The sequence below is a fragment of the Rousettus aegyptiacus genome, unplaced genomic scaffold (assembly GCF_014176215.1).
Source record: "Rousettus aegyptiacus isolate mRouAeg1 unplaced genomic scaffold, mRouAeg1.p scaffold_m13_p_5, whole genome shotgun sequence".
NCBI classification, from domain to species: domain Eukaryota; kingdom Metazoa; phylum Chordata; class Mammalia; order Chiroptera; family Pteropodidae; genus Rousettus; species Rousettus aegyptiacus.
Window position 1 is genome coordinate 93,490,261 of NW_023416308.1, and position 26,119 is coordinate 93,516,379.

A 26,119-nucleotide genomic window follows, 5' to 3' on the forward strand; every position below is an offset into this window, starting at 1 on the left:
CTTAGGGTCCAGACCGAGGTGTTTCTAAGATAAATTAATGAAGTCAGTGAAACAGCTTTTCTCTCTCTCAGGACAGGTGGAGCTGGAGCCTAGCTCCTCCAGTCCTCCAGCTTCTAGTGTGATTTCAACTATGAAGACATTCTTTTTTTTTTCCTCTCCTTAAAAATATTATGTAGTGTGATTTACTCAAAATAGGTCTCTGCTTCCTTTAAGTGATTTTCTTTTCATAAACAGAAGGAAAATCCTTACACCTTGGAGCACTCTGGGGGCTTGTCACAAACATCCTTTAGTGTATTACTATCTCCTGCTTGCCCTGAAAACTGAGCAAGGTCAATGTAATATTGATCAAGTTTCTCTTTTCTACAAATTAACAATATTTCTATCCTAGATTCTAGTTTTTCCCTCATGTGTTAAAAATATAAACCAAATTATTATTTCCTCCTATACAGAATAAAAACAATGAGTACCATGTTTTATTTATTATTATTATTATTATTTTTTACAATGGTGTTAGTTGGAACTTATACTATCTTCATCAGAGTCAGAAGTACCTGAGCTGGATGAGTATACATATGAGAGTATTTAAAATATGTGCACTGTGGTATTACTGCAATTGTTGGTATATAACCACATATTCAAATGATGTATATATTAATATTTCAAACAACAGCTTTGAAAGGGAATATTGTTATGAAACTTTTAGTTTTTTTTAGTTTTGTGTTGACATGAATTGAAAACAAAAAACTAATTCTGTACTTTCCTGCAAAAAAATCATATCAAAAATGACAATAAAGGAATACACATAGTACGAATATGACTTATCCATAATCACAGAATCTCTATAGCTATTTTAACCTTAAAAAGGAAGCTTGAGGCAGATGATTTATCACTCACATAATTTGATTACAAATTATGAGCCTTGGGCTCACACATTTTAAGAATGAATAGTCACGTCCATCTTATCTGTCTGTCTACACATACACATCCACTTGCACACAGAAATAATTATATACTTATATTTACTTTATCTATAAACCTCGAAAGTTCTCCCAGTACATCCAGGACATTTCTGTTTTTGTCATTCATTTTCTCCTTGAAAATAAAATGTAAAATGAAATCATTTGACTGATCTTCAATACCAAGAGAAGTGAAGATTTAAAACCTTACCTTCCTACAACTATTTTTGTTCTATTTTAGATTTTTGTATTTGGGGTAGAGTTTTTTTGCCCCTTTAAAAAAATCATGAAGGTGGAGTAGATTTGGAAAGAGACAAAGAAAGAAACAAAAGAGGATGTGGGGTGGGGCTTTTTGAAGTCATATTTCATTTTCCCTTAATTTTTTCCAATCTGTGTAACTAACAGATAAGTTATAAAATTTATGAAATCATAGAACTAGTAGTGGGTTCTAAGATTTGAGACTAGGGGATTTAAAAATTTGGTTTCAATATCTATTGAAATTAGACTTTCTTCTGTATATTTATTGAGACATATTGATGATTAATAAATAATAATAAAAATAATAAATCTGTGGCAGTTGAAAACTGAATTAGCAACTTACTGAGAAGATGTCATGTGAATTGCCCCAGCTCAGAACAGAAAGTTGGAGACAGAAGCTGAAGAGTTGTGATCATAATGTTGTGAATGTCCACCAGCTGGCTCGTTACCCACTGACACTGCTGTTTATCTTGATTAAGCATCTCAGACAGCTCCTGGACAATTAAAAAGTGGCGTTTTACATTTTCAGGCTTGGTTATGAATTGAATCTGTATAAACATAGATTTATGGTCTATGATGGACATGCCCATAATTTCAATTAAAAATGACATATGTAAACTGTGGAAATATGACAAACTGGCTACTCAAGATTCCAGCAAAGTAAAACAGGAAATATGTGCTCTTGATGCTGGGGGGCGGTGGGGGGCGGGAAGTGTCCTAAAGAGCTGTTGATTGCCTTTTTCGAGAGTGCAGAGTGAAAGCTTAAACTAAGGTTTGTGATCCTCAAGATGAGACTGCTTGCCTGGGCAATGGAAAAATGTTCACTGTGAGCTGTGCAGAACTTGTGTTTGACACCTCTTCCCCAGGTGAAGAAACAAGTAATTATTTTGTAAGGCATAGAGAATTTAGTGGACTTGAATGTCTTCTTTTATAATCTGCTTTTATGAAGAAGAGGACAACGAAGATGAATGAAGATGATAACTACCACTATTTCCAGTAGTTTGGCCAGGTGAGGGAGAGAATAAATATGTTAATATACCATTCAGTGAATGTTGAGAGCATGTTACTTTGTTATGACGAGTGTCAGTGATGTGGGAGTTGCCAAGACTTCTGCCTCTGCAACATTTAACACGTTAGAAGCTAGCCTTATTTTTTAAAGTCGACATACTACTAGGTATTTTCTATGTCCCAAGTTTCTTCTCCTTGATTCCCAGTTTCTCAACATTTGCTGAAACTTCTTTCTCTCTTACATTTATCTGTTCACTTTCTATTCCCTCTTCTCTTCTCTCTACCATAGTAAATCCTTCGGGAAACCTTTCCCTTCTCTTTCTGGATTTTTTTTTTTTAAAATAAAAATAAGTCATTTGTTTGTTCACTTTTTGTTGGAGCCATTCTTTATATATATAAAGAGTTAATCAAAGCATTTTATTAAACAAGGAAAAAAAGGAAAAGAAAGAAAAAAGAAAAATCAAAACACCTTTTCCATTCCCTTCCCTCAACTATTATCTATTGCAAAAATATTCACAACAGTCGTTCAAGATAAGTGATAATATCTCTTATTTTCACATATGTAAATAAGATACTAATGAAGGAGCCCAGTTCACACAACTAACTAGTAAGTGGCAGAACGTGTATTAAAACCTGTCTATGAAACCTGAGCTCTGTGTGTATGCGGGCATATGTATGCATGTGTGCGTGCATGTGTGTGTGTGTGTGTGTGTGTATGTGTCTCAGTATGTGTGTTTATATAACATTTTAGACCAAATCCTGTATTAAATACACCATGCAGGATCACCATTCTTAAAAATATCAGATGGAATACACAGAAAAGCTTATTGATTGTCTAATGTTGTTAGATAAACAATTTAAACTTCTGAGTGTTGTCGTAATTTATATCTATATTTGATTAGATTCCTGTACATATCATATTTCCTATATTTCCTCCCTACATTTCTTCATTTCTCACAAATGCCTTTTGAATACCACCATTGCACATGTATTTCTGAAAAGCAGGCAGTTTAGTTTTGGTTCAATTCAATTTCTGTTGGTAAATCATTTATGAGGCGAGGACTGTAATAATTATAAGGAATGCAATGCAAAGTTAAAACACTCTTACATACTCACCCAAATAACGGCCTTTTCTTGGTCTTCTATAGATCTTTCATCATATGGATGTTTTAAATATGCCAAAGGGACAATAATAGACTATCTATACTCACATGTTGCTTATTTAATTTTTTATTTTCAGCTTATAGCCTAGTTTTTCCCAAAAACATATAGAAACAATGTACATAATTGAATGAAAGAGAACTAGAAGGAGGATGTAAAGAAGATGTGACTTAATGTTTAGTCAAAAGAAATAAGTGACTTTTTTTCTTATAACAAATAATTTAAAAACACTGAATTAGTAACAAAAATATTCAAAGTTCATGAATAGTTGATTTATTTAAGAAAAATATATTAGTAACCAGAAGTCTAGATTAAAAGAAGAGATGTTATTTTTTTGGTGAATCACTTATCATTTTTAAATCAATTGATCTTTATCTATCTATCTATCTATCTATCTATCTATCTGTCTGTCTGTCTGTCCGTCCGTCCGTCCGTCCATCCATCCATCCATCCATCCATCCATCCATCCATCCATCCATCATCTATTTATCCATCTATCCTTTGTAGTAGGTTAAATAGCGGACTTAAAAAGATTTCTCAATGTCTTAACCTACAGAACCTGTGACTAAAAATTAATTTGCAAAAAACTGGCTCTTTACAGATTTAATTAAAGATCATCCTGGACTTGGGGTAGGTTTTAAATCTCATGACAATTGTATTTTTAAAAGTAAAGCAGGGGAATATTTCAGACTCGACAAACAGTTCATGTGAAGATTTAGGCAGGGATGTATCACACCTTTGTGCATCTCATCTTTCAAAACGTTACTAGCCTAATACAAAGCTTGTTGCATATCAGGTACTCAGGAATACTGACATAAGACAGTACATGGGATTTACTTAAGGCAGTTGTTAAAAAGCAATATTAATTATTGACAGCCTTTAATGCTCCTCCTTCTTATAAGCCCGTAAGAATCACCTGGAAAGCTTTTTAAAACATATTTCTGGGTTCTACCCCACAAGAGATTCTGATTCAGAAATTGAATGAGATTCAATAATTCACATTTCTATCAAATTCCTGGACATTGCTGTACTTCTGGAATTCAGAACACACGATGAATAGCACTGCTCTAGGTGATGTTCTTTGTAATAATTAGGATAAATTCAGATGTCATTAACTGAAAACTTGACAGAGACTTACAAATAAAATTATTTAATAACATCACAAAATAAAAACTCGGCATCTTGGAGCTTCTGGAACTGATACTGTAGCCAAAATATGTCATTAAATGCCAACACTGTTTTTATACTTTAAATTACCCATCTTCAGCAAGCTAATTTCTCATATATCTTTAGGAATGGTGAGACATATTTCCAAAATAATTGTCACATCTCTAGAAATAGAAAGGGAAAAGGAAAGCAAAAGATTGTCAGGACAGCAAAATATTGTCTCTTTTATCTTTATTTTTGATAGAAAAAAAAAATTCCTCAAGACCCAGAAGACTTCTTTCTATCTCTCATTGTCTCGCTCTCTCTCATGACATGGATATATCTTGTTGCAGTGGAGCCTTAGAAATTGTATATGTGGCATTTGAACATAGACAAAGAGGGAGAGTGGTCAGATTCTGCTGGTAAGAGAAGAAAGAAGTAAACGGCTACATCTACATCTACAACTATATCTAGCTAGTTTTGCAAGTATAAAAGAAGAGTTTATCTGGTTACAATGTGTCAAAACATTATAGCAGGAGAAGAGAATACACATACAAAACAGTTATAAATGAGTGCAAAGTATTCAGGAAATCTAACAAAATATAACATATTTTTTTCAACTGTATCTACATGTTTTAGTTCTCACATGCCTAATCATATTTAGTACAAAACTATGCTTTATCTCAAGTTATGATTCAGGAATTTTATTTTGAATTTCCAGTAATCATTACGAAAACTCTTTCTAGATATAAGCCTCCTTTGTTAATGTGTTCTCACTAAATCATGGATATTTGGTAGAGCTGATTACTCATAAATGGGAATGAACACAGACAGCCTTCCAGTGCATCTTTATTCTTTTTGCATGTATAGCAATATGTATATTTGTGGGCCACAAAAGCAGTCAGAATGGATGAACTAGGAACTGAAGGGGGTACTTAGTGGTTCTTACTGTTCACCAGCAATGAGGATATGGAGCAGAGCTTGAGGATTAACTAGTTGTTGTAATGTCTGCCTCTCTCAGCTGCTGATTTGTCAGATCCCTAGAGCATGGGAAGTTAAAGTAAACAGAATCCAGGATCCAGTCCCCTTGTTATATGTCCCACCTTGGGAAGTAGGAGAAATTTACTCCTCTTGTGGAGAGGATTTTCCTTTGTCCTCAAGTTAACTGGAATTATCATTTGCTGGGATCAGACCCATTTAACATTTCCACAGGCCTCTCTGCCAGTATCTTCTAGAGTGAGAGTGAAAATCAGTGGTTTGAGATATCTGAACCACTATGAAGTGCTGAAAGGAAAAGATTAAGTAAAAGGTGATGATTTTATTATTTTAAAGTGCCTTTGGAGTTTTTCCTTTGTCAAATCAGAAATATCATGGGGGCCTCATAACTTCCTCTCCAATCCTCCAGCTTTAGAGTATCAGACTATATGCAATTTGCAGAATGACAGGATCTGAAACTACTCAGACTAAGAGGCTTGCAAAATCAATATAACTCATAAGTCAGAAATACTGTGCAGAAGAGTCATGCATCAAACAAAATGCAAAGCTATGGATTCTTCCACTCCTAGCGAAATGTATTTCTGTATAGATACATGAAGTTAATAAAAACCTAACACCTAGATCATGTATTGGCAGGGCTACTTTTCTCTGTGATTAATGGTCTCACATTCCATGTCAATAGTATAGCAAGCCCTTCTGAAATGTTCTGCTGCTTTTTGAAAGTAGCCCAGTCATCTTTTTTCAGGTATGGATTTCCTTAATCACAGATTTCTACTACTTGAATTATCCATTAAGAGTACAACGCACGCTCTGGTCACCACCGAACTTAATAAATGTCTTCAGCATAAATGTATCACATTGCAATTGAGTATTTGTGCCTATTATATTTTAACTTCCACAAAGGAAGGAACTATGTTTTAGGCATTTCTGATTTTCAGACAGAGCTCAAATTTTCTAATTTTAAACTGGTTTTAAAAAAAATATAAGAAAACACAAAAAGCATGCTTAATCAGCTTGAATGAAGAAGTAATGCTAATATTTATTGGCAAGGATGGGGAGGGAGTGATCAAATAAAATAGCTCCATACCCTTTAAGGACATGTGGACTAGCTAGAATTGTAACTATACTTAAACATCTACTGATATGTGATTATATGATGTAATATGTATATTTATATATATTAATGCATGTATATTTCTTCCAGATTGGTTAAATAGTTAACTTCTTTCACCATGGTCATTAAACAGCATTCATTCCATTCCATTGGAAGTGGCAGGTGGGGAAACCTGTGTGACCATTCACACAATCTAGGACAGAATGGGAACAATATCTCTTCTCCTTTGATATACTCTCCCTGCACATCACACACTTCTAGACTCTCTGCAAAGATGAGAACCCTTCTGAACCTACCAGTGACCAAATATTTGTAAACATTCTTGCCCCTCTTAAGCTTAGGTTATCACTGACTCCAACAGTTATATCTGAAAAAGATTTTGAAAAAAACAAAGTGACTAAAGATCCTAAATGTCCCCCTACTTCTAGAGCAGGAGTTTTTTGCAAGGAGACCACAGCTTGTGAACAAACCTCTGCACAGGCATCAGTGTTCATTTCCTATATGGTGTTTGAGAGCCCTGTGAAATATGTGATTGATATATAAAATTTTGTTATTTTGTAAGTGTGTGGAAATTTTCCTAGGGAGAGTATTTTCATGCGAATATCAAAGAGGTTGATAACCCAGCAAAATTTAAGGATGACGGCTTGGGAGCTATCATTGTGGAGATAAACATTTACATTCTAAAACCAAGGTGTAAGGCAAAAGTAGTTCTACATTTTCCTGAATATTCTAGAGAGATAGTACGCCTCTATCAATTACTCCAAAGGAGATGTATTTTTTTCTTTTATTTCAGCATTGGAAAAGATTGCTATTTCTTTGGTGGAACATTAGATAACTCCGTGTCTTGTACTTAGGACTATGTTGTCACAGAGAACGAAGCAGTTTGTTTCTTTAAAGAAAATCACATCCAGGATGGGGAAAGGATGAGCAGCATAAAAGGGAGTCAAATATATGGTGACTTCAGGTGGTGATCACACAATCGAGTGTACAGATGGTGTGTTATAAAGTTGTACACCTGAAATTTATATTGTGCTATTAACCAATGTTATCCCAGTAAATTTGATTTTTAAAAATCCAGCATGGCATAATGCCTACATTATAAGAGACATAATAATACTTCTTGTTTCACACTTCCTCCCAGGTGTACACTCAAATAAATGGAAGGCATAATTATTATTAAAGTGTCTCTCTCACTGTCTCTTTTCTATTTTAAAAATAGTTCAGTGACTACTTTTAGGAAAATATAATCAAATATAAAATCTCTCAACCCAGAAAACATCTCTGCAAAGATAGCAGAGAAATAAAATAATCATTTGATCGAATAATCCTTAAGACAGAATATGATAGGCATCATGATCAATTTGCTGAGTTTGCAAAGACAGAAAAAAATCTAGCCCTTTAATATAACCAAGCAGATGCAATCTATTACAGACATTTTCTCAATATAAATAATTTGTTCTGAAGTAAGAGGACTCAACTGTACCAGCACACATAGTTCATCCTAAATTCATTTGATAGTTGGAGTATCTATTTGTATGAGCTAATTGGCTTTATCCAAAGAAAAGAAAAAAAAAAAACTTCTTATATCTTTATGACAAGAGGTAGTTTTGTAACTTGAAGGAAGGTGCTTGCTACCCGAACTTTTGAGATAGTTCCCAGGTGAATTGAGAAAGATATTCTTGGGTCTCAAAGCTGACAAGTGGCTCATTTACCTTTTAAGAATATTTACATATATTTCAAGAGACAGAGAAAGAACTTAAAAGTTTTCTAAATTAAATGCTCTGAGAAATAGGGAGAGAGTCTTTTTCCTTATTTTCAAGAGAGAAATTAATCTTCTTATTTCCAACTTTTATTTGTCCTTACATTACAAAACTAATGTTATTTTCATAAATTTTATTAATTTATAAAATTTAATCTATAATTTCACAGAGTGGAAACAGAGGCTTCAAGAGTTACAGTAATTTTATCAGTATTAGACTAGCTGGTTAGTGACGAAAACTGGAACTCAAATTTTTATTTTTGAATTTCATATTTAATGGATATGCTGTACCATGAAACATGACAGTGATACTTGTCTACTTTTTATACCTTTTTTTTTTTCTGTTTTCCATGGTTTTAATTTGGAGTATTGCTCTAATAAGGATATGTTTTGTAAGCATAGTTATTAGGGAATTCCTTCAGTGACTGCATTGCTGTGAGGGGTGATGGAGATATTTAAGTCAACATATGCGTACTTGGTTGTCTTTATTTGAAAAAATCCAGGGAACTCTTTTATTTCTTATCTATAACTTTTCACTTGAGTTCTTCATACACACACTTAATATAAAGCAGTACAGTCTATTTTTTCCCTTGGTTTTCTTGACTTTCCATCTCATACATTCCCTCTATCAGCAACTTTCCTCTGCTCTCTGTTAACCTATTCTGTTTCAAATTTCTGCCTTTACTAATATAATCATACAGAGGCATATACATAGACACAAACACATATTTGTACATTCATAGGGCGTTGTTCGTTATGGTTAGTGTTATATAAATGTGTTACACTCTTGATTCTCTTATTACGCAAAAATACTTCCTAAAAATTCATCTGAGTTATCTGTTATAGCTCTAATCAATGTAAATTTAATCTTAGAATAATATGCCATATTATGTTGTCAAAGAAAACAAGAGCTGGATAATAGTTAAAGCAATAAAAATAGATTTTACAGAAAATATTACAATTTGGAAAAAGGAGTTTTTAGTATAGAACTAGGATCGATTTTGAATATATCATGGACAAGTGGAAATTTATAGCCAAGGACAAGGTTGGTGACAGGGGGTGGTCAGTACGTATAAAATTACTAAGAGAAAACATTCAGGATAAGGGAGAATTCTGGACAACCCAATTTGACAAGATTCTTGAGGACAGCAGGTCAAAGAGGTGGAGTGTCACCTGAGGACTGGTGAAGAATGAGAATTTGATCCAATATCAAAGATAATCAGGTATTGAGTGTGGGGATTCTGGATAAACTTACTTAGCAAGATTCTTACTACAACTGGCTGATGCAGGCTTGAGAAGGATAGATGTCAAACTTGAAGCCTAGTTGAGAAGAGGGTTTAGAGGAAACTACGTAAAGTTTGGTCAAGGAGAGTCTTTGCCGATGTGTGCAACATTATTCAGATCTCTTATTTTATATCCAGATACTTATAATTAATGCTTCTTTCAATTTACGTTCTCAGTGGCTGGAACTCTTATTTCCATGAATAGATTCCCAGGTATAGGGTTGGTGGAAGAAGAGTTGTATATTTTTATTTTAAGATAATCTTCCCCAAAGGCTTGCTGTACTTCAAAGTTTGATAGTATTAGTATGAGAGACCTTCCTTCTCCAAAAGATACTTTTCTAGACATCTTTACATAGGAGCCATAGCAGCGCAGAACCAGTTCTGCCACATATGCACAGTGGGGTTTGGATTATTCTCTTAGTTTGCATTGGCAGACCTTGAAAGAAAAATGTTATGCAAATATTCTGGTGGTCACATTGACTATTGGGTCTGATACAAAGGAAAAGAAAAGAACAGCTTTAACAACACAGATGCCTCTTAACCAATTAATCCATGGTCTTCCTGCCAAAATTCAGAGGAACCTTATAGTTCTCTTGCATTTCCAGCAGACAGGCACTGCAATGTTCCCAGCATACAACTCCTGATTGTCACCAATTCGGTACCCTGGCCAAGCCAATTAAAAGTCACTCTCATTCAATCTTCTGTGATAAATAAGAATCTACATTTTGGAATAGCTTTGACAAGTGGGAGGAGGGTAATTCAAATATTTCTTCTTTCTGATATGCTTTTCATTTGGAAGTCTGACTATACATCTTCCTAAATATATCTTTCTTGGTAATTCACAGAGCAGTAAATTTTCCACAGAAATCATTGAAAACTCCTGAGCATGGCATTTAAGATTTGTGATAATTTAAATCTTACCAATTTCTTCAGGTTTTACCCAATAGCCCAAACGAATGCCTTATATGCAATTAGGACTATTTTGCTTGCCAATTTGTGACTTACATCCATTCAGCACTTTCTCAAATGCATTGTCATTACTTATATTGTTCACTCTGCTAAGAATACCTCTTTTCCCCCCTTTTTGCTTTTAATAATCCTATGCATCATTCAAGGCCCAACACAAACATCTTTTTTTTCCATGAAATTTTCCACGATTGTTTAACATGAATTTGATGTTTCCTAATGCCTTACTCCTACCACATTTCACCATATGTTATTGTTTCCATGTCTTTTGTATTTCTCCTGTATATTGCAAGCTACTGGCTTAGGGATAACGTACTGAGAATGCTTATAATTTTTTCAAAGTTTCCTGCATTCAAGAGGAACCAAGAAAATACTTAACTGGATTTATTACAGAAAGACCACATAATGCAATATTTTGTTATCAAAGATATCCAAGGTTAAAGACTACCTAGATCATTTGCTATCTGTCTGATCTTAAAGATATTACTCTGAATGTCTGTTTTCTTGCTTGTAAAATGGATATAAAGTCACTTACATGTCCCAATGATTATGTAAAATGTCTGCCATATGTCTGACATAAACTTGTCCATACTATTAGGTGTTGTTTTTAAGAATAAATAACTTAAAACTATAGTTATGGCTGCTATAATGAATGATTTTTTCAGATATAGGAAGAAATGCTGCAAACAGGTTAAATTGGAGTTTGCATTTCCACTCTTTCTGTTGTTCTATTTCTTTGTAAAAATAAAACCTGAGATCTCACACCACTACTCTAGGTCTTTAAATTTCATGAGGTTTATATTTGGAGTCATTCAACACACTCTTGTAGACTTTTTAAATGTAAAACAAAAATTAAAAAAAAAAACAATGAAAATAAAATTGAAATATTAAAAGTCTACTCCACAATAAACATCATTGATTTTATTGTATCTGCATTTGTAACAAATACCGAGAAATGTTAGAGCAGGACGTCAAAGGAAGGGTTCCAAGAATGATGGGGATACATCACAGGATACAAGAGCCAGTTTGTAGAGGCTTCTGCTGGCCTAATTAAGGACAATTTAAAGATCAAATTACATAAAAATTATTAGAAAAAAAGAGGAAGGAGTATATGTTTCCAAGCATTCATTCTATAAAGGCCGTTGTACACTCATGCTTTAAAATATGCTAATTTTAATAATTAATTATCAAATTAAGAAGTGGACAGAATATATGACATGCAAATTCAGAAAAAGAAGAAAATTTCATGGAGGAAGTGAGATGAGGTAATTTTTCTATCTAGATTGACAAAGACCATAGATAAAGATACTCCGGGCTGATGTAAGAATTCAAGCAAAAGCTAGAAATGAGAACTTAGTCAGCCAACCTACATTTATCAGTCACCTAACAATGTGCTATTAAGTAAAAAACAATCTGGACTTAAGGAAATCACTTATTCAAAAATCTATTGTAATAAGAATGCTTTAACCATTAAATCTTTAAGTACCTCTGAGTGAAGGCAAAAAAAAAAAATGGCTTTCTTTTACAGAGAAAAGTGACACGAGGATAGACGGAAGTGGATGGTGGATGTGGGGAAAGTGGGGTCAGCAGGTGGTATGATCAAACGGGTGAACAGGAAACGTTTCTTTACCATCAGCTAATTCTCAGAAGGAATTTGTAAGGCTGAGGAGAGGTAATGTGGTGCTCCATGTTTCAGCACTTGCTTCAGCTCTCGATTTTAGTTTAAGCCTAAGGCAGTGCAACTTTCAAGGGCCTGGGGGAAAGAGAGAAACCTGACAATAATTTGGTCAAATGAAGTTAGCGGTAATTTTGTCCAGATTGGCAAATAGAAACAAACATTGCAGCTAATCATTTGTGAGATAAAAAATAGGAATTTGATGAGTCTGTGTCAGTCTTTGTCAAGGGGAGTCATCTGCAAGTCTTATTTAAGACAAATGGGAAGAATTGTTCTTGGAGTAATGCATTTTCCAGAACTTAAAAGTTTGGGGATTATTTGCTAACTATAGATAGTTTCCAGGAGCACAGGACCCAGGTACAATTCAGCATTGTCAGAACAAACTTTTGTGCTAGATAAAAGTAGTACTAGACAAAATTCATGAAAAGATTTCAATTTTTGTGGTAAGACATGTATAAATAATATTTTATCAATACAATATAAAGCTTTGAAGAGAGGTGGAGAATAGAGAAAACCTTGACAGAAGGATGGATTTTGAGGAGACTGATTTGATGTTTACGGAGGTTTTATGTCATGAAATCAAAATTGGTAAGACTATGTAGAGTTCGATGGTTTTTGAAGGTTTCGGCTTTTAGAAAGAATTTAATGTATGATTACTTAGGGGATTTATTTTTATTTCAGTTTATGTTAATTCATACAAATGATAATAGATAAAACCATTTAAATATTTTCAGGAAGTTCTCTTTGGTTGATAATTAACCCAGCACAGGACACATTAGAGGAAAGAAAACTTGAACGTAGGAAGCTGAAAGAGAATGAAGATAGTTTCAAGCCAGAGGGCAGACGCCTTGACTTTGACGTAGTCAAAAGAGCCACTGATATTATGAACTATAAGTTGATCTAAATAGAACTTTAAGTTTATAAAGTTTAGTTTGAAAACAGTGCACTAAATGAATTGGATAAGCAATTTTTTTTTTAACAGTTACTATAGTGCTACAAATATTTAGATAATGAGAGCTTGAAATAGGACAATAAGAATGGGTTGTTGCAAATAAAAAAGTGTTCAAATACTCAGAGTTGGAAGAGAAATGGAATTTAATTGAGTAATTGGTTGTCTTCGAGAACTAAATAACTAAATAATGGCCTCCAAATGTCCATCTTTAGTGAAACCGGACACATTTGTTGCCAAAACAATGTTGCCAAAACCAATGGAAAAACTAAAAAAATCTTTAAAAAAAAAAAAAAAAACCCTTTGAAGGCATTGGAGAATCACCAAGGCAGAAGGTGGCATGTGCTCAAAGAGACAATCTCTGAGGCGTGAAATACAGTAGGTTAATCTAGCAAGTGGAGCTATGTAACACATTGTATGCAAATATGGCCATAACTATTCTTCTTATATATATGCTCATTGAGAATATGACTTTTAAGCTTTTCCCGTCAAGAAATGAAGTGTAGTTCTCTGCCTCTTCAATCTGGCCTATAATTGTGACTTGTTTTGTGACCAGTACACTTTGGCAGACATGATATCATGGTAATTTCAAATGTAAAACTGAAAAATACTCCTTTACTTCTGCGTATTCTCTTAGAACCCTAATCAACTGGAATACAAATAAACCCAGGCTAGTCTGCTGGATGAAGAGAGAGACATGCGAGCCAGTTACCTTCATTGACTAACTGACAGAGGCAGAAGCAGAGCCATTTAGTTAACCAGGAAGTGATTCCAGAAACAAGCATAAGCCCTGTAAAAAAGTAGAACTGCCCAGCTGAGCGCAAATAAAATTGCTGAGACTCAGAATCATAAACTAAATGAATGACAATGAAATGGAAACATTTCTAAAATAGTGTTTTACTAATATTGACAATTATTAGTAAAGTTAGGGACAATTAGGATATCTGAATAGCTATATATCAAAGTATTGAATATGTAAATAATACCTTCACACAAAGGAAACTACAGACAAGATGTTTTATGTGTCAGTTTTATTCGTTCAGGGAAGAAATATTACCAAGCTTACACGAACCTTTCAGAAAGTAGAAAAAGATGGAATACTTCCAAATTTGTCTCATGGGCCAAGCATAACCTAGATACCAAACTTTACAAGCTATGATGAGAGGGGACATTTAGAAATGAATTTCTCTTGTGAGAATAAATGTAAAAATTTTAAACAAAGTATTAGCAAAATGAATGTAACAGAATTATATATAATAAACAAAAAGATTGATTTCAATGAGAGATGGATTTAATGTAATTATTAATCATACACGTGAGATGAATCAATATAATTTAGCACACTAATAATATTAAAAAATGTATGTAATAGTTACAACAAATGTATTTATGAGACAGATTTTTGTTGTGATATTTCTACATTACAAATTACTCCAAAACCTAGTGGCTTACAATAACAAATGCAGTTTTTTCAAACTCAAGGTAAAGAGTCTTTTAGGTGTTTATGCTTCAGCATATGAATCAAATTTAGATTTGTTCTACATATTTTCTTTCTGAAGCCCCCTGAAGTTGCAGTAGTTATCTGTGGGAATTTATTCGTGTAGAACAAGACACTAAGCAAAAGGAAGCAAACAGCATTTAAAATCTTTGATGTGTCATGTCCACTAACATTCCATTGGAGTGTAACATGACCAGGTGATTGGTGTGAGAATTCCTATTATAGCATGGCAAGTGATATAAATACTGCCTATGAGTCAATAATTAGCAATTGGCAAACCAACTAAATAAAAAAGTGTGAGACATGAATAAGTATTTTACAAAAGGTAATATATAAACATCATCTTTTCTAAAGTGCTCACTTTATGAATCACCAATAAAATGCAAATTATAGCTAAAATGAGAAACTATTACACAACTACTAGGGTGACTGAAAACTAAAAAAAAAAAAAAAACTAGTATTGATAAGAATGTGAAACAATTGGAATTCTCCATATCTCTTACTCTAAATCTGACTTGGAAAATTGTTAGGGAGTATTTACTAAAGTTGAACAAAGGTATGCCCTATATTGGAGCAATTCCATTATTAGACATATATGCCTAGCATACATGTATTTATAGGTTAAATAAAAGACATATGAAATATTCATAGAAGCATTTTCATAACAATCAACAACTAGAAAAAAACACATCTATCAACACTAGATACATTGCAGTATAATTATTCACTTTTATATTAAACAGCAATATAATTAACATACTACTTCTCTATATAATATGGAAGAGTTTAACAAATGTCATGTTGTAGAAAACAAATTAAACACAAAACATATTCAGTGTTTATATTTGTATAAATTAAAACAAAGGCAAAAGATAATAAAGTAATAAAAATGAGAATATTGGTCATATTTGGGGACGAGAATAAGGTAATAAATGGGTGAGGTCAAAGAAAAGCTTCTAAGATGCATTTATCGATCGTAAAATTTCTTCTATATTTACTTTGTGATAGTCCATGAGGGATGTCCTTGGGACTGTGCATTTATTTCTGCATGAGTGTTTTAACTCAATTTTTCATTAAAAAAAATGGCCTGAGAAAAATGGTATCACCTGATAACAGGCTATCTTTATCTAAATCATATTTCTACCTCTTATTAGTATATAACATATATTTCAAAATTAATTTGGCAACTAGTAACAATTAACAACTAATACATTTTCATAAACATACAGAAACATTTGAAGAATATACTGATGTGGAGAAGATCCACCTGCGCGAGATCAATGCAAATGCAATTAAGGGAAGATCATTCTCTCTCTCCCTCTCTCTCTCAGCTATTTGGAAGAAATTAGGGGTTGGTAAACTCAAATAACAATAACAGATTTGGAAAACATTTTCTATATAACTATAATGAATTAAATACTATACTGGACAGAAGCTTCTGTAAATCAATAGATTATATAATTGTTATGGGTTGAATTGTATCCCCGCCCCCACCAAATTCTTATATTGAAGTCCTAATCTATAGTACCTTAGATATAACAACATTTGGAGATGGGTGTTTATAGAAGTCATTAAGTTAAAATGAGATTGTTAGAGTGGGCTGAAAACCAGTATGACTGGTTATGAAAAGGGGAACTTAGTCACAAAGTCACACATAGAAGACAATATAAGGAGACCTAGGGACGTCTGCAAGCCCAGGACAGATCCTTCCCCCACAGTCCTCTTAAAGAACAAATTCTATCAGCAACTTGGTTTTGTATTTCTAGTCTTTAGAAATTGTAAGTCAAAAAATTTCTGTTTTTCAAGCCACCTATTCTGTGATTACCTTGTTACAGAAGCCCCAAGCGAACTAATAAAATAATTAACTCAAGATATAAATGGGTGAAAGGGCATCATATGCAGTTAATTCATAAAGGAAGAAATATTAATAATGATTAAAGCTATGAAACAGAATTAATCTTTCTAATAAAGTGCTTGGAAATTACATCAGAAAGAAGGTATCGTTTTCCACTCATACCATTAAGAAATATGAAATAAAAGAGGGAGACAATTTCCAGTTCAGATGAATGTGTTGAGAAGAATATCAGAATATACTGATCATAGAAGAATAGACTAGAATAGCTTATAGCAAGGCAACTAACATCTATTAAAATTAGCATGTTAAGTTTGGAGTGAAATATTTCCACTTCTAGGAGATATTCAGGAAAATGTATTTGTACCCACGTATATGGATTAACAGAGAAAGAGAAATTGAAAACACCCTAAGTGTTTAGGAGTAATATACATGAAAGTGCATGCATATTGGATTTTACTATGTATAGATATGAAAAGAGCTCCAAGATGTACAGGCTAGTTGCAGAATATGATTGTATGAGGATTATATGGGAAATGTTATGGGAAAATAATAACATGTATTGAAAGATGAATATGCACTAATTTGTGAATGCAAGAAAATTTGATAAAACACTAACCAATGCTTCCACTAAACTTACTTCTACAGAACAAGCTGTTTTCCCTTTTTTATAAGGACCTTAAATGATCGCAGTTAGAGTGATGCTATTAATTAACACACATTGCTATATTAGCCTGGTAAATTATATCCTCAATGTATTTACCAGAAAATAGAGTGATTTAAATTCATTCTTCTTTCCTCATGAAGTTATTTGAAGGCTAAATATAATAATAGTATTAAAAGATAATTATAAATAATAAAAAAGGAAATGCTATTTATAATTTTATTTAATAAAAATAATAAATGGCAAATAAATCCAAAACTTATATATGTAACAATGAAGGAAGAAGTACCACAAAATAAGTTCTGTGATGGGTACAGTGAACATTTAATTGTGATAAACTCCTAGCCAAGTCAGTTTGTTCTTACAGCATAATGGCTAAGACACTGGACTCTGGGGACTGACTGATATAGAAATATGTTCTTGGAAGTTACTATTCCTGAGACTCATTTTTTTCCACTGCAAAATGGGGTCAATACTAGTACTGACCTTGTAGAGTTGTTTGAAGATTAGGTGACTAAATATATATAACACCACCTTGCATGTAATGCATTATCAATGCATGTTATCTAATATCGTGGTATATTATGGTTACTTAAGATAATTTTGGAGATGTGTCTATTGTCATATTCAGGAGAAACAAATTGAGGCATGAAGTAAAGTTGTATAATTAAAATTAGATGAAAATGAGCCTTGCCATTCAACATTTGACTTTGCTTGCGAGACTGAAAGAGAACCTGAGGCATTAATAACTGTCTGATTTCTGGCTGATTACTGTTCATTAGTGAAAATCTCAAGGCCAGGGAGAAATATTAAAGTACTTATCAGTGGGGCATTCCAATTTCCCTCAGACAAGAAGAATGTGAAGAGTTCTAGAGACCTACATTTAACAAATGAGAAAAAGCAAAGAATTGTAATAGAAACCTATTGTAGATGATACACATTTATTAATCATCACTAAGGCCACTGGTCCACCCACTTCCTTTATAATTCTGTAAAAAGACTGAAAATTCTTCAGATTTATTAGTAACAAAATTTTTATATATTTTTAAAATTAATTACCTACTATGGGTTCAAAGCTTTGTATAAGTTGCTCCATTTAACACAACAATCTGGGCAAGGTCAGTGTTAGTATTGCATTTTACAGATAAAGTAAAGGTGAGAGAGTTTGAGCCATTTCCTGCAAGTTTCAATTTTAAACTTGTCAACTAACTTTCATTAAAAAAATAGTTCATCCTATGACTTCTTTCTCAGGAAAAGGCTATGTCCAACATTCATCTAAGCCAGAAACATGGCATCATTAAATAGCTAATGCTCATAACACACAGACAAAATATTTTTTAAATTATATATTATTGATTCAATTTCTCATGTTTTGCTGAAATCAATTCAAGCTTCCCTGTCTTCTCGGCTTCTAATCTAATTTATGCAGCCTCAATATTTTCCCTGGATTATTGCCTGGTTAACTTCCTTAATAGCCTCCCATTCTCCAGGTTTTCCCCTCTTCCAATTCACTCCTCAGTTTTTAGACAGGAAAATATTTTCAAGACATAAATCAGACAAGTCACTCCCTGTTTAAAACCTTCAATTACCTCTCCTTATTTTCAAAACAATGGACAGACTCTTACCATCACTTAAAATCTTACATAATTTTGCTTATGCTTTCCACATTCTCATTTCAAAAGCAAGCCTCTCACTGCCCAATTAAAACTATAAACTGCCTGATGTTTACATACGCTTTCCCCTTTGATATAGCTAATTTCTGCTTATCCTTCAAAGAGTCCCTTATGTATATTTTATGTTACTTTCTCCAGGAAATTTTTCCTGGATTAGAGACTTTCCTACATGCTTACTCCAATTAATCATTTTAACCTTTTCCTGTCAGTTACAGTTCTAGGCTACACTGACAATCATCTGTTTCCTTGTCTACATTCACCTGCTACACACAGTCATACCATAACATACATAAACACACACACGCGCGCACATATGTACACACACACACACACACACACACTTGAATCGGATTTTAAAGTAGTAGTAATAATCTCTCTGAGCTCATTTCTTTTACATTTGCAAAAAGAGAAGTACAATACCTGTCTTACCTTCTTATAAAGATCAAATGAGAAAAATGGAAAAATATGTATGTGTATGTATATGTATATATATATATATACACACACATATTTGGTACTTAGAAAAACAAATCTTTTATGGTAGTTGTTAACAAGTCTGTTCAAATTTAACTATATTTATTGACTGATTTTCTTAGATATTTTGTTTTTTCCAATACCTCTTTAATAACAATAGAGATTTTTAGACATATTTGGAAAGAGTGCCTTTTCAATGGACTTTCTTCCCTACAAACCAGTGATGAAGCAAGGCTCCTACAATCTGTTCTGGCTCTACTCCCAAGATTCCTCCCCACCCCCATGTCAGAATCTATGTCTTCAAGATACATTGGTTCAAATCATACCTTTTGCTGTGAAACTTCAAGGACCTTGGAATAAGGTGGTCATGAAAATATCTGTTTTTCAAGAGGTACCTGATAAACTATGTTCTACATGTAGAAGTTGGACAGTATTGTTCTGGACCCAATCTGTAGCTTGAATAGCCCTCAAAGTAAAATAAAATCTTTGTTATAAAAGTTTTGGTTTTTCAATTTTTCTCTTTTCAATGAAGGAATAAGAATTAAACATCCTAGTAGTTAAGGTTTCAATTAATCTAGATATTTCTTTAAATTCAAGGGCTTATGATTATGACTAAAGTGGCTGAAACCAAGCGGAAGAATTGGTGGGCTTTCATGGCCTTTCCTTTCTGTGTTAGACAGGACCATGAAGATCTAGAAAAGCAGCTGAAAGAAATCTTTAAGGAGAGAAGCACCGTCCTCCATCAGCTGACAAAGAACTCAAAAGAATTTGATGGAATTAAAGGCAACCTTCAGGTGAGATGAAAATTAACTTTCCCAGGAATGAAAGATGAGGAATCACCTGGTTTGTCTTGATGGATGAATATGTAAAGATTTCTGCATTTTTAAAAATCAGTTTTGATTTTTTTTTCTAGGTTAGACCATATAAGTAATTATTTATAATTATATTAGATTTGGAAAGAAATGTCATTGAAATACACTCTGGGAATCTGTGGCTTGTAAATTCGGGAATGAAAAAATTGTGTTTGTCAAAGCCATCCATTTCTCACAATCCCTGAGATCAATTGTCCCCAGTGTTTTTTATATTATGAAGTGAGAAAAAATAATTATCACCAAGAGTTAAATAAATATAGTAATGATCTCTGGAAAAGGTTCTTAAATTCTATAAAGAATATTTCTGAAGATTCTTTAATAAACTTCACTCCTAAAATAGGTAAATACCTTAGAAAGGAGAGAATCATCTGTAAACATGTATTAACAGTCAGTGAAATCTCAATCAAAAATCAAGATGAGATTTATATATGATCAGAAGAATTTTCCGAAATATCTGATAATATATTTTAATATTTGGCTTAGACATTATATTTATTGAGTATATATTGTATAATAAAAGCTTTAGCTGTTTTATAGAATTTAAATTTCATAATATGTGTATGAGGTAGATACTATTTAACATGATTTTTCTTGTTACACCTGAGGATTCATACTTTGAGAAGATGAGTTATTTTGATATCACAAGGGAAGTCATATATGAAATGTAAGCAATCTTTCTACAAAGACTGTTTATTAGCTTTTGCACTGAACCATGTTTATGAGCCATTGGGAGTCACTGTTGTCCTTGGCTTTCTATTCCCATGAGGATGAGGATAATGATAATGGTGATGATGATGATGGTGTCAGTAATCCATACAGTTTATGGAACATGGTCAATGTCTTGTGTTAAATATTCTTTGTACAATTTTATTTAATTTTCACATAATGGCTATGCTGTGGTTATTATCAGTTTCATTTTGTATGTGAGAAAACAGAGTTAGACAAAAGTTAAGAAATTATCAAGAGCACAGAGTTAGGCAGCAGAGCTGCTTTTTAAACCTAATGTCCAAGCTCTTATTCCAAAAGTTTTACTACATCTTGAGAACATGAAAATAAGAGCAAAAAAAAAAAAAAAAATTATCCACACTCCAGTACAACACAGAGACCACTAGCAGGATGATAATTGTGCAGCAATAAAATCGTTATGATGGAAGTATTTGCAGAACATTAGGGAAGCACTAACTAGGATGAAAAAGAGAGTACAGTGATTTCCACAGGAATCTGATACCAGAGGTGCACCTTATCATCAAGGAGAAATTCACCAGTTACAAGAGGCTGCAAAGAATATTTAAGACAACTGCACCTTCTTAGAGGTATGGAACACATGGCACTTTGAGAATATTTCAAGCATATGGTGAAATGCCTATGAGTGGTGAGTGTTAACAATATTTCCAGGACACTCAGTTTCTCTGTACCAGTAGCCTAAATTAAGATACTTAATTATAGTTTAGAAAATTGCTTGAAAAAAAAAATGTGTACTTTCATGGAGTTACATTTTTTGAAAGGGTAACAATTCCACCAATAAATGTAATTGCAATTTTCAATTTGCCTTTTGTTTATTTTGTGCCAGCCATTGTGTAAAGTGGTTTCTGTTTTGTATCTTATTAAACCTTCCTAACAACCTCTTCACAAAATTAAATAATAAAATCATTCATCTAATCATTCTAGGTTTCAAGCACATAGTGAATAATAATATAGTTGTATGTATTTTTTTCAAAGGGAATTCATGAAGATAGAAGCTTTAAAGTCTTGTTTATCTCTGTAATCATAACACCCGACTGGGATAGGAATACGGGTCAATCAACAAACATTATGTTGACTCATTAGTAGGTTTGTCAATTTTTGGTATTCTTAAAAGAACCAGGAGTATTTTCCTAGATGTATACTCTGGATATTTCCCTGGATATTTCTGAAGAAATAATAGTCAAGTACCTCCAGCTCTTCTAATTAGATAAGCCTTGCTAACCTCCATGTGTATATCTACCTTTTTTATTTCTGCATCACATGTATTTTTTTTTTTTAATTTCTTGAGGACAGTCCCTTGCCTTCTTAATCTTGGTTCTTTTAAAATGTCCAGAGTATAGCATATGGCCGATAGATGAATAAGCGTATTTTTATTGCACTTTTCATCAAGTGCTTTTTTACACATCTATTATCCCCTTTGAGTTTCCCATTAACTGTCTAAAGTAGGCTATTCAAAAAAACATGTCTCAAAAACAGGAATAAAGAATGGTAATAACTACATTCCTATCAATAAGTACCTCAAATGGAAAAGAATTAAGTGTCCCAACTAAAAAATAGAGTGGCTGAATGGATAAGAAAAGCAATACCCCTACATATCCTGCCTACAAGAGACTCACGTCAGATTAAAAGACGCACACAGACTAAAAGGAAGGGGATGGAAAAAGATATTGTCTTGATGGACACGGAGGGTCCATCGCATGATTTCACATACATGTGAAGTCTAAAGTACAAAATCAACAAACACCAGATGAGGGGTGGGGGGTTGAGGGGACAAAAAAAAAAAGAGGCAAAGAAATTAAGAGGTACAAATGGATAGTTGCAGAATGGACATGGAGATGTAAAGTGTAGCATGGGGAAGATGGTAGTGATGTTGTAATAAATATGTAAGGGGGAAGAAAGGTACTAGATTTAGTGGGCTGATCACTTTGTGAGTTATGTGGCTCTCCGATCACTCTGCTATACAACTGAAACTGATATATTATTGTATGCCAACTATCAGGGGGGAAAAACTCATTGAATTGTGCAATGTAAATACAAGCAACTAATTGTCTATTATATTTCAATAAAGACAGAAAAAAATTAAGTAGTTCTTCAAAATTCTCGTTCCTATTTCTCACATAAGGAAGTCAAAGGACAGATTTTGTGACTTATGTGAGATCATATGACGATGATGCACTTTGAACTGTAAATATTAAGATTGGTGACTTTTCCCCACTGTAATTCCTTGTCCTGCTTTTTTTTTTTTTTTTTTGGTATTTTATGTGAAATTACTCTTTCCAAATAAGCAGAGTAGCTTTTTTTTTGGTTGCTTCCTAATAATGGCTCCAGTCATTTAGGGAACAAGTTTCTTGTATGAAGTTCAGCCCATCACATCCCTATCAGAGTGCTTATTTAAAATTGTCTGTTTTTAGCATTCGATGGGAAAATTTGTGAAGGCAGACACCATGTCTTTGTATAGAACTTGGTCTAATTTATGACAAATATTTGTTAAATTAACATTAAATAAATAAAGTGCTAGCTATTCTTGCTATTATCAATTCCTTACCTGTTACAGATTCTCTTCCTATAAACACTATCACTGCCTTTCAATTTCAATTTTTAATACCAAGAAAATAGGTTACCCTGTTAAAAATAGTTTTTTGAGTATAAATAAGAAAGTTCTTAGGGAAGGCATAATGGAACAGATTCTCTAATGAGAAAACACAGTGGACTTTTCTGTTCTAATTCATGGTCTGTGAATGCTGAATTTGACAGAGTAAATAAACATTGATGACTTTGGTGGTATTTTTTTTAACTTAATCATTTTGAATGATCCTAGTTCTTCTGTGTATTCTAATGTACATAAATAATAAAACGATAAGATCCAACAGGTAAATGCTTTTTGGCTGCTTTGATCTTGAATTGTATTGTTACTTAGCTTATTTAGGAATGCCTTTTATGTCCCCTTGTATTTGTAGAAATCATTCCAGAGCTGGTTTGACATGCCTGCAGAGAACACAGTAAAACTTCCAATGAAGATCAGAAAATACATTTTATATTCACTTATTAAGAGACCTAGATATTTGGAGAGCATGTTCCTCTCCATCAAACCTCTGAAGAGCCAGACTCAACTCTTTCCCCTTCACCTGCTGTGTGGTGCACAGACTACCTGGTATTGTAAGTTCCTGTGTGCATCCTTAGAACCATGAGGGTCATCAAGGCCTCATCTGCACATTCTTGTTTCAGGGCATAAATACGGTTACACCATAGGCCAGAGAGAGAAAAGTCAAGTGAGCCTCGATTTATCGCTTGAATAAGACTTCCTTTTCCCCTTTTTTCTTATTAGTCTTTGACAAATGAAGAGAAATCGGCCAAAACTAATGTTCAGACTCTTCTAGAAATAAGTCAGAAACAAAGGTAAGATTGTGTTTTCTTTTTATTTTCTCAGTTCTTTTTTTTCCATAGTGCCCAACTCCATTCAGAAATTTCACAAAAATCACTTCATTCTAAATGCCTTATATGTATTTATCTTCTTACTTACACTTGAATATATGAGACTCTTGTTCAAATACATATTCTTATATAGTAAATCTATGGTGGGGCTTGAGAGTTTGCATTACTGACAAGCTTCCTAGTGACAGTGATGCTAATGCTGCTTGCCTGCAGATCACAATTCCAGTGTTTAAAGATCTGTATTATTTTCCTCTGTTATCTTAGTAATAAAGACACCGATAAATCTGCCCATCAATAGGCAGATCCAATAACGCTGACCTCAGTGAGATAGTTTTAATAGCGTCAAAAATCCATTGTGGTAATAATGGTGGAGGTGGTAAGGAATGAGGTAATCTTATTAACAATATAAGTAGAATTAGTACAATGTGGTTGCTGTTGGTTTGTTTATTTCTGAGAAAGTGTATTATAAGATAAACTTCTATTCAGTATAAAAGCTAAATGATTTGAAATTGCTTCTCAAAGGAAAAAGTATTTTAAAGTACAAACAATCTGGCATTTATTATACCTTTCCTAGAGGCTTTGCTAGGTGCTTTTATATTTTTCTTGTTTCACCCTCCCAATTAATCCCCATTTAACAGATAGAAAATTGTTGTTCAAAGTGCTTGAATGAATTGCTGAGAGTGCATTAACTGGAATTTGCACTGCTGTTACCCAGTCACTATGCCCTTTCACATTAGTTCACCTAGCACAAAGCAAGCAGTTAAAAAGTTCACACACATACTACACTATGTAGTCCTTTCTCACCATTCTGTATCTTCTCTAATATTCTGTATCTTCTCTAATATGCCTCTTGACTTAGAAAGCTCTCATTAGCATATACTTGGATTGCATTTATGACATGTTAAAAATATCAAGACCAGAGTCCTATAGTGACTATTTTTATTATTAAAATAAAATTATTATTTCTTGAACATGACATTTTTTTTCAATCCAATATTAAAAAGTGGTTATATAAAATATTGGTCTGAGCATGCTTCCAAAAGTTTATAATTTTAAATTATATCCTTGGTTTGAAATTAGCCCCCTATGCTCACTATTACACAACTATGTGTGGTTCATTGAATTAGTGTTGGAGAATTACAAACAGCATTTTGAATAGACACAACTAGTCAAAATAGACCAAGAGACACAGAAAACTATTACTTTTTACAGAGCGTTCCACAGTAGAATAGGATAAAAAAAAAAACAAAAATATACAAATGGGAGTGACCGCTGCATGTGCGGCACCACCGAGAGAATTGCAGTGACTAAGAAGACAGAGGAATCAGGGAAGAACAGAAAATTAATCTATATACATAGACTAGGACTAGAGATAAAAACATTTAAAGATTGGAGGGAACCTATTTTAGGTAGCTCCACAGCAGGATGATATAAATTAAAGAAGTATTTTAGTGAGATTATTCTGAACACATTGTTCAGGGCAAAAAGAAAGAGACATAGACCAAGTGAAGGAAAAATGGCGTAGAGGCGAGTGCAGGAAGAACTCAGCAATGAGGGGCATGGAGTGACAGTGCAATAAAGCCTGCCTTTTCTCATTGTAGGAGAGACACAGATGAGGCGATAGGCTTATACGTGATAT

At 33.3% G+C, this 26,119-nt stretch overlaps 1 protein-coding gene across 1 annotated transcript in view; it reads left to right on the forward strand.

The window, feature by feature from the left end:
• The window catches only part of LUZP2 (leucine zipper protein 2), a 390,662-nt gene that overhangs the window by 163,848 nt on the left and 200,695 nt on the right, over positions 1-26,119 (forward strand). The window contains exons 2-3 of the mRNA XM_036220762.1: positions 20,109-20,226; positions 24,374-24,444. Coding sequence (XP_036076655.1) covers positions 20,109-20,226; positions 24,374-24,444 — 189 coding nt within the window. The remainder of the gene's footprint in view (positions 1-20,108; positions 20,227-24,373; positions 24,445-26,119) is intronic.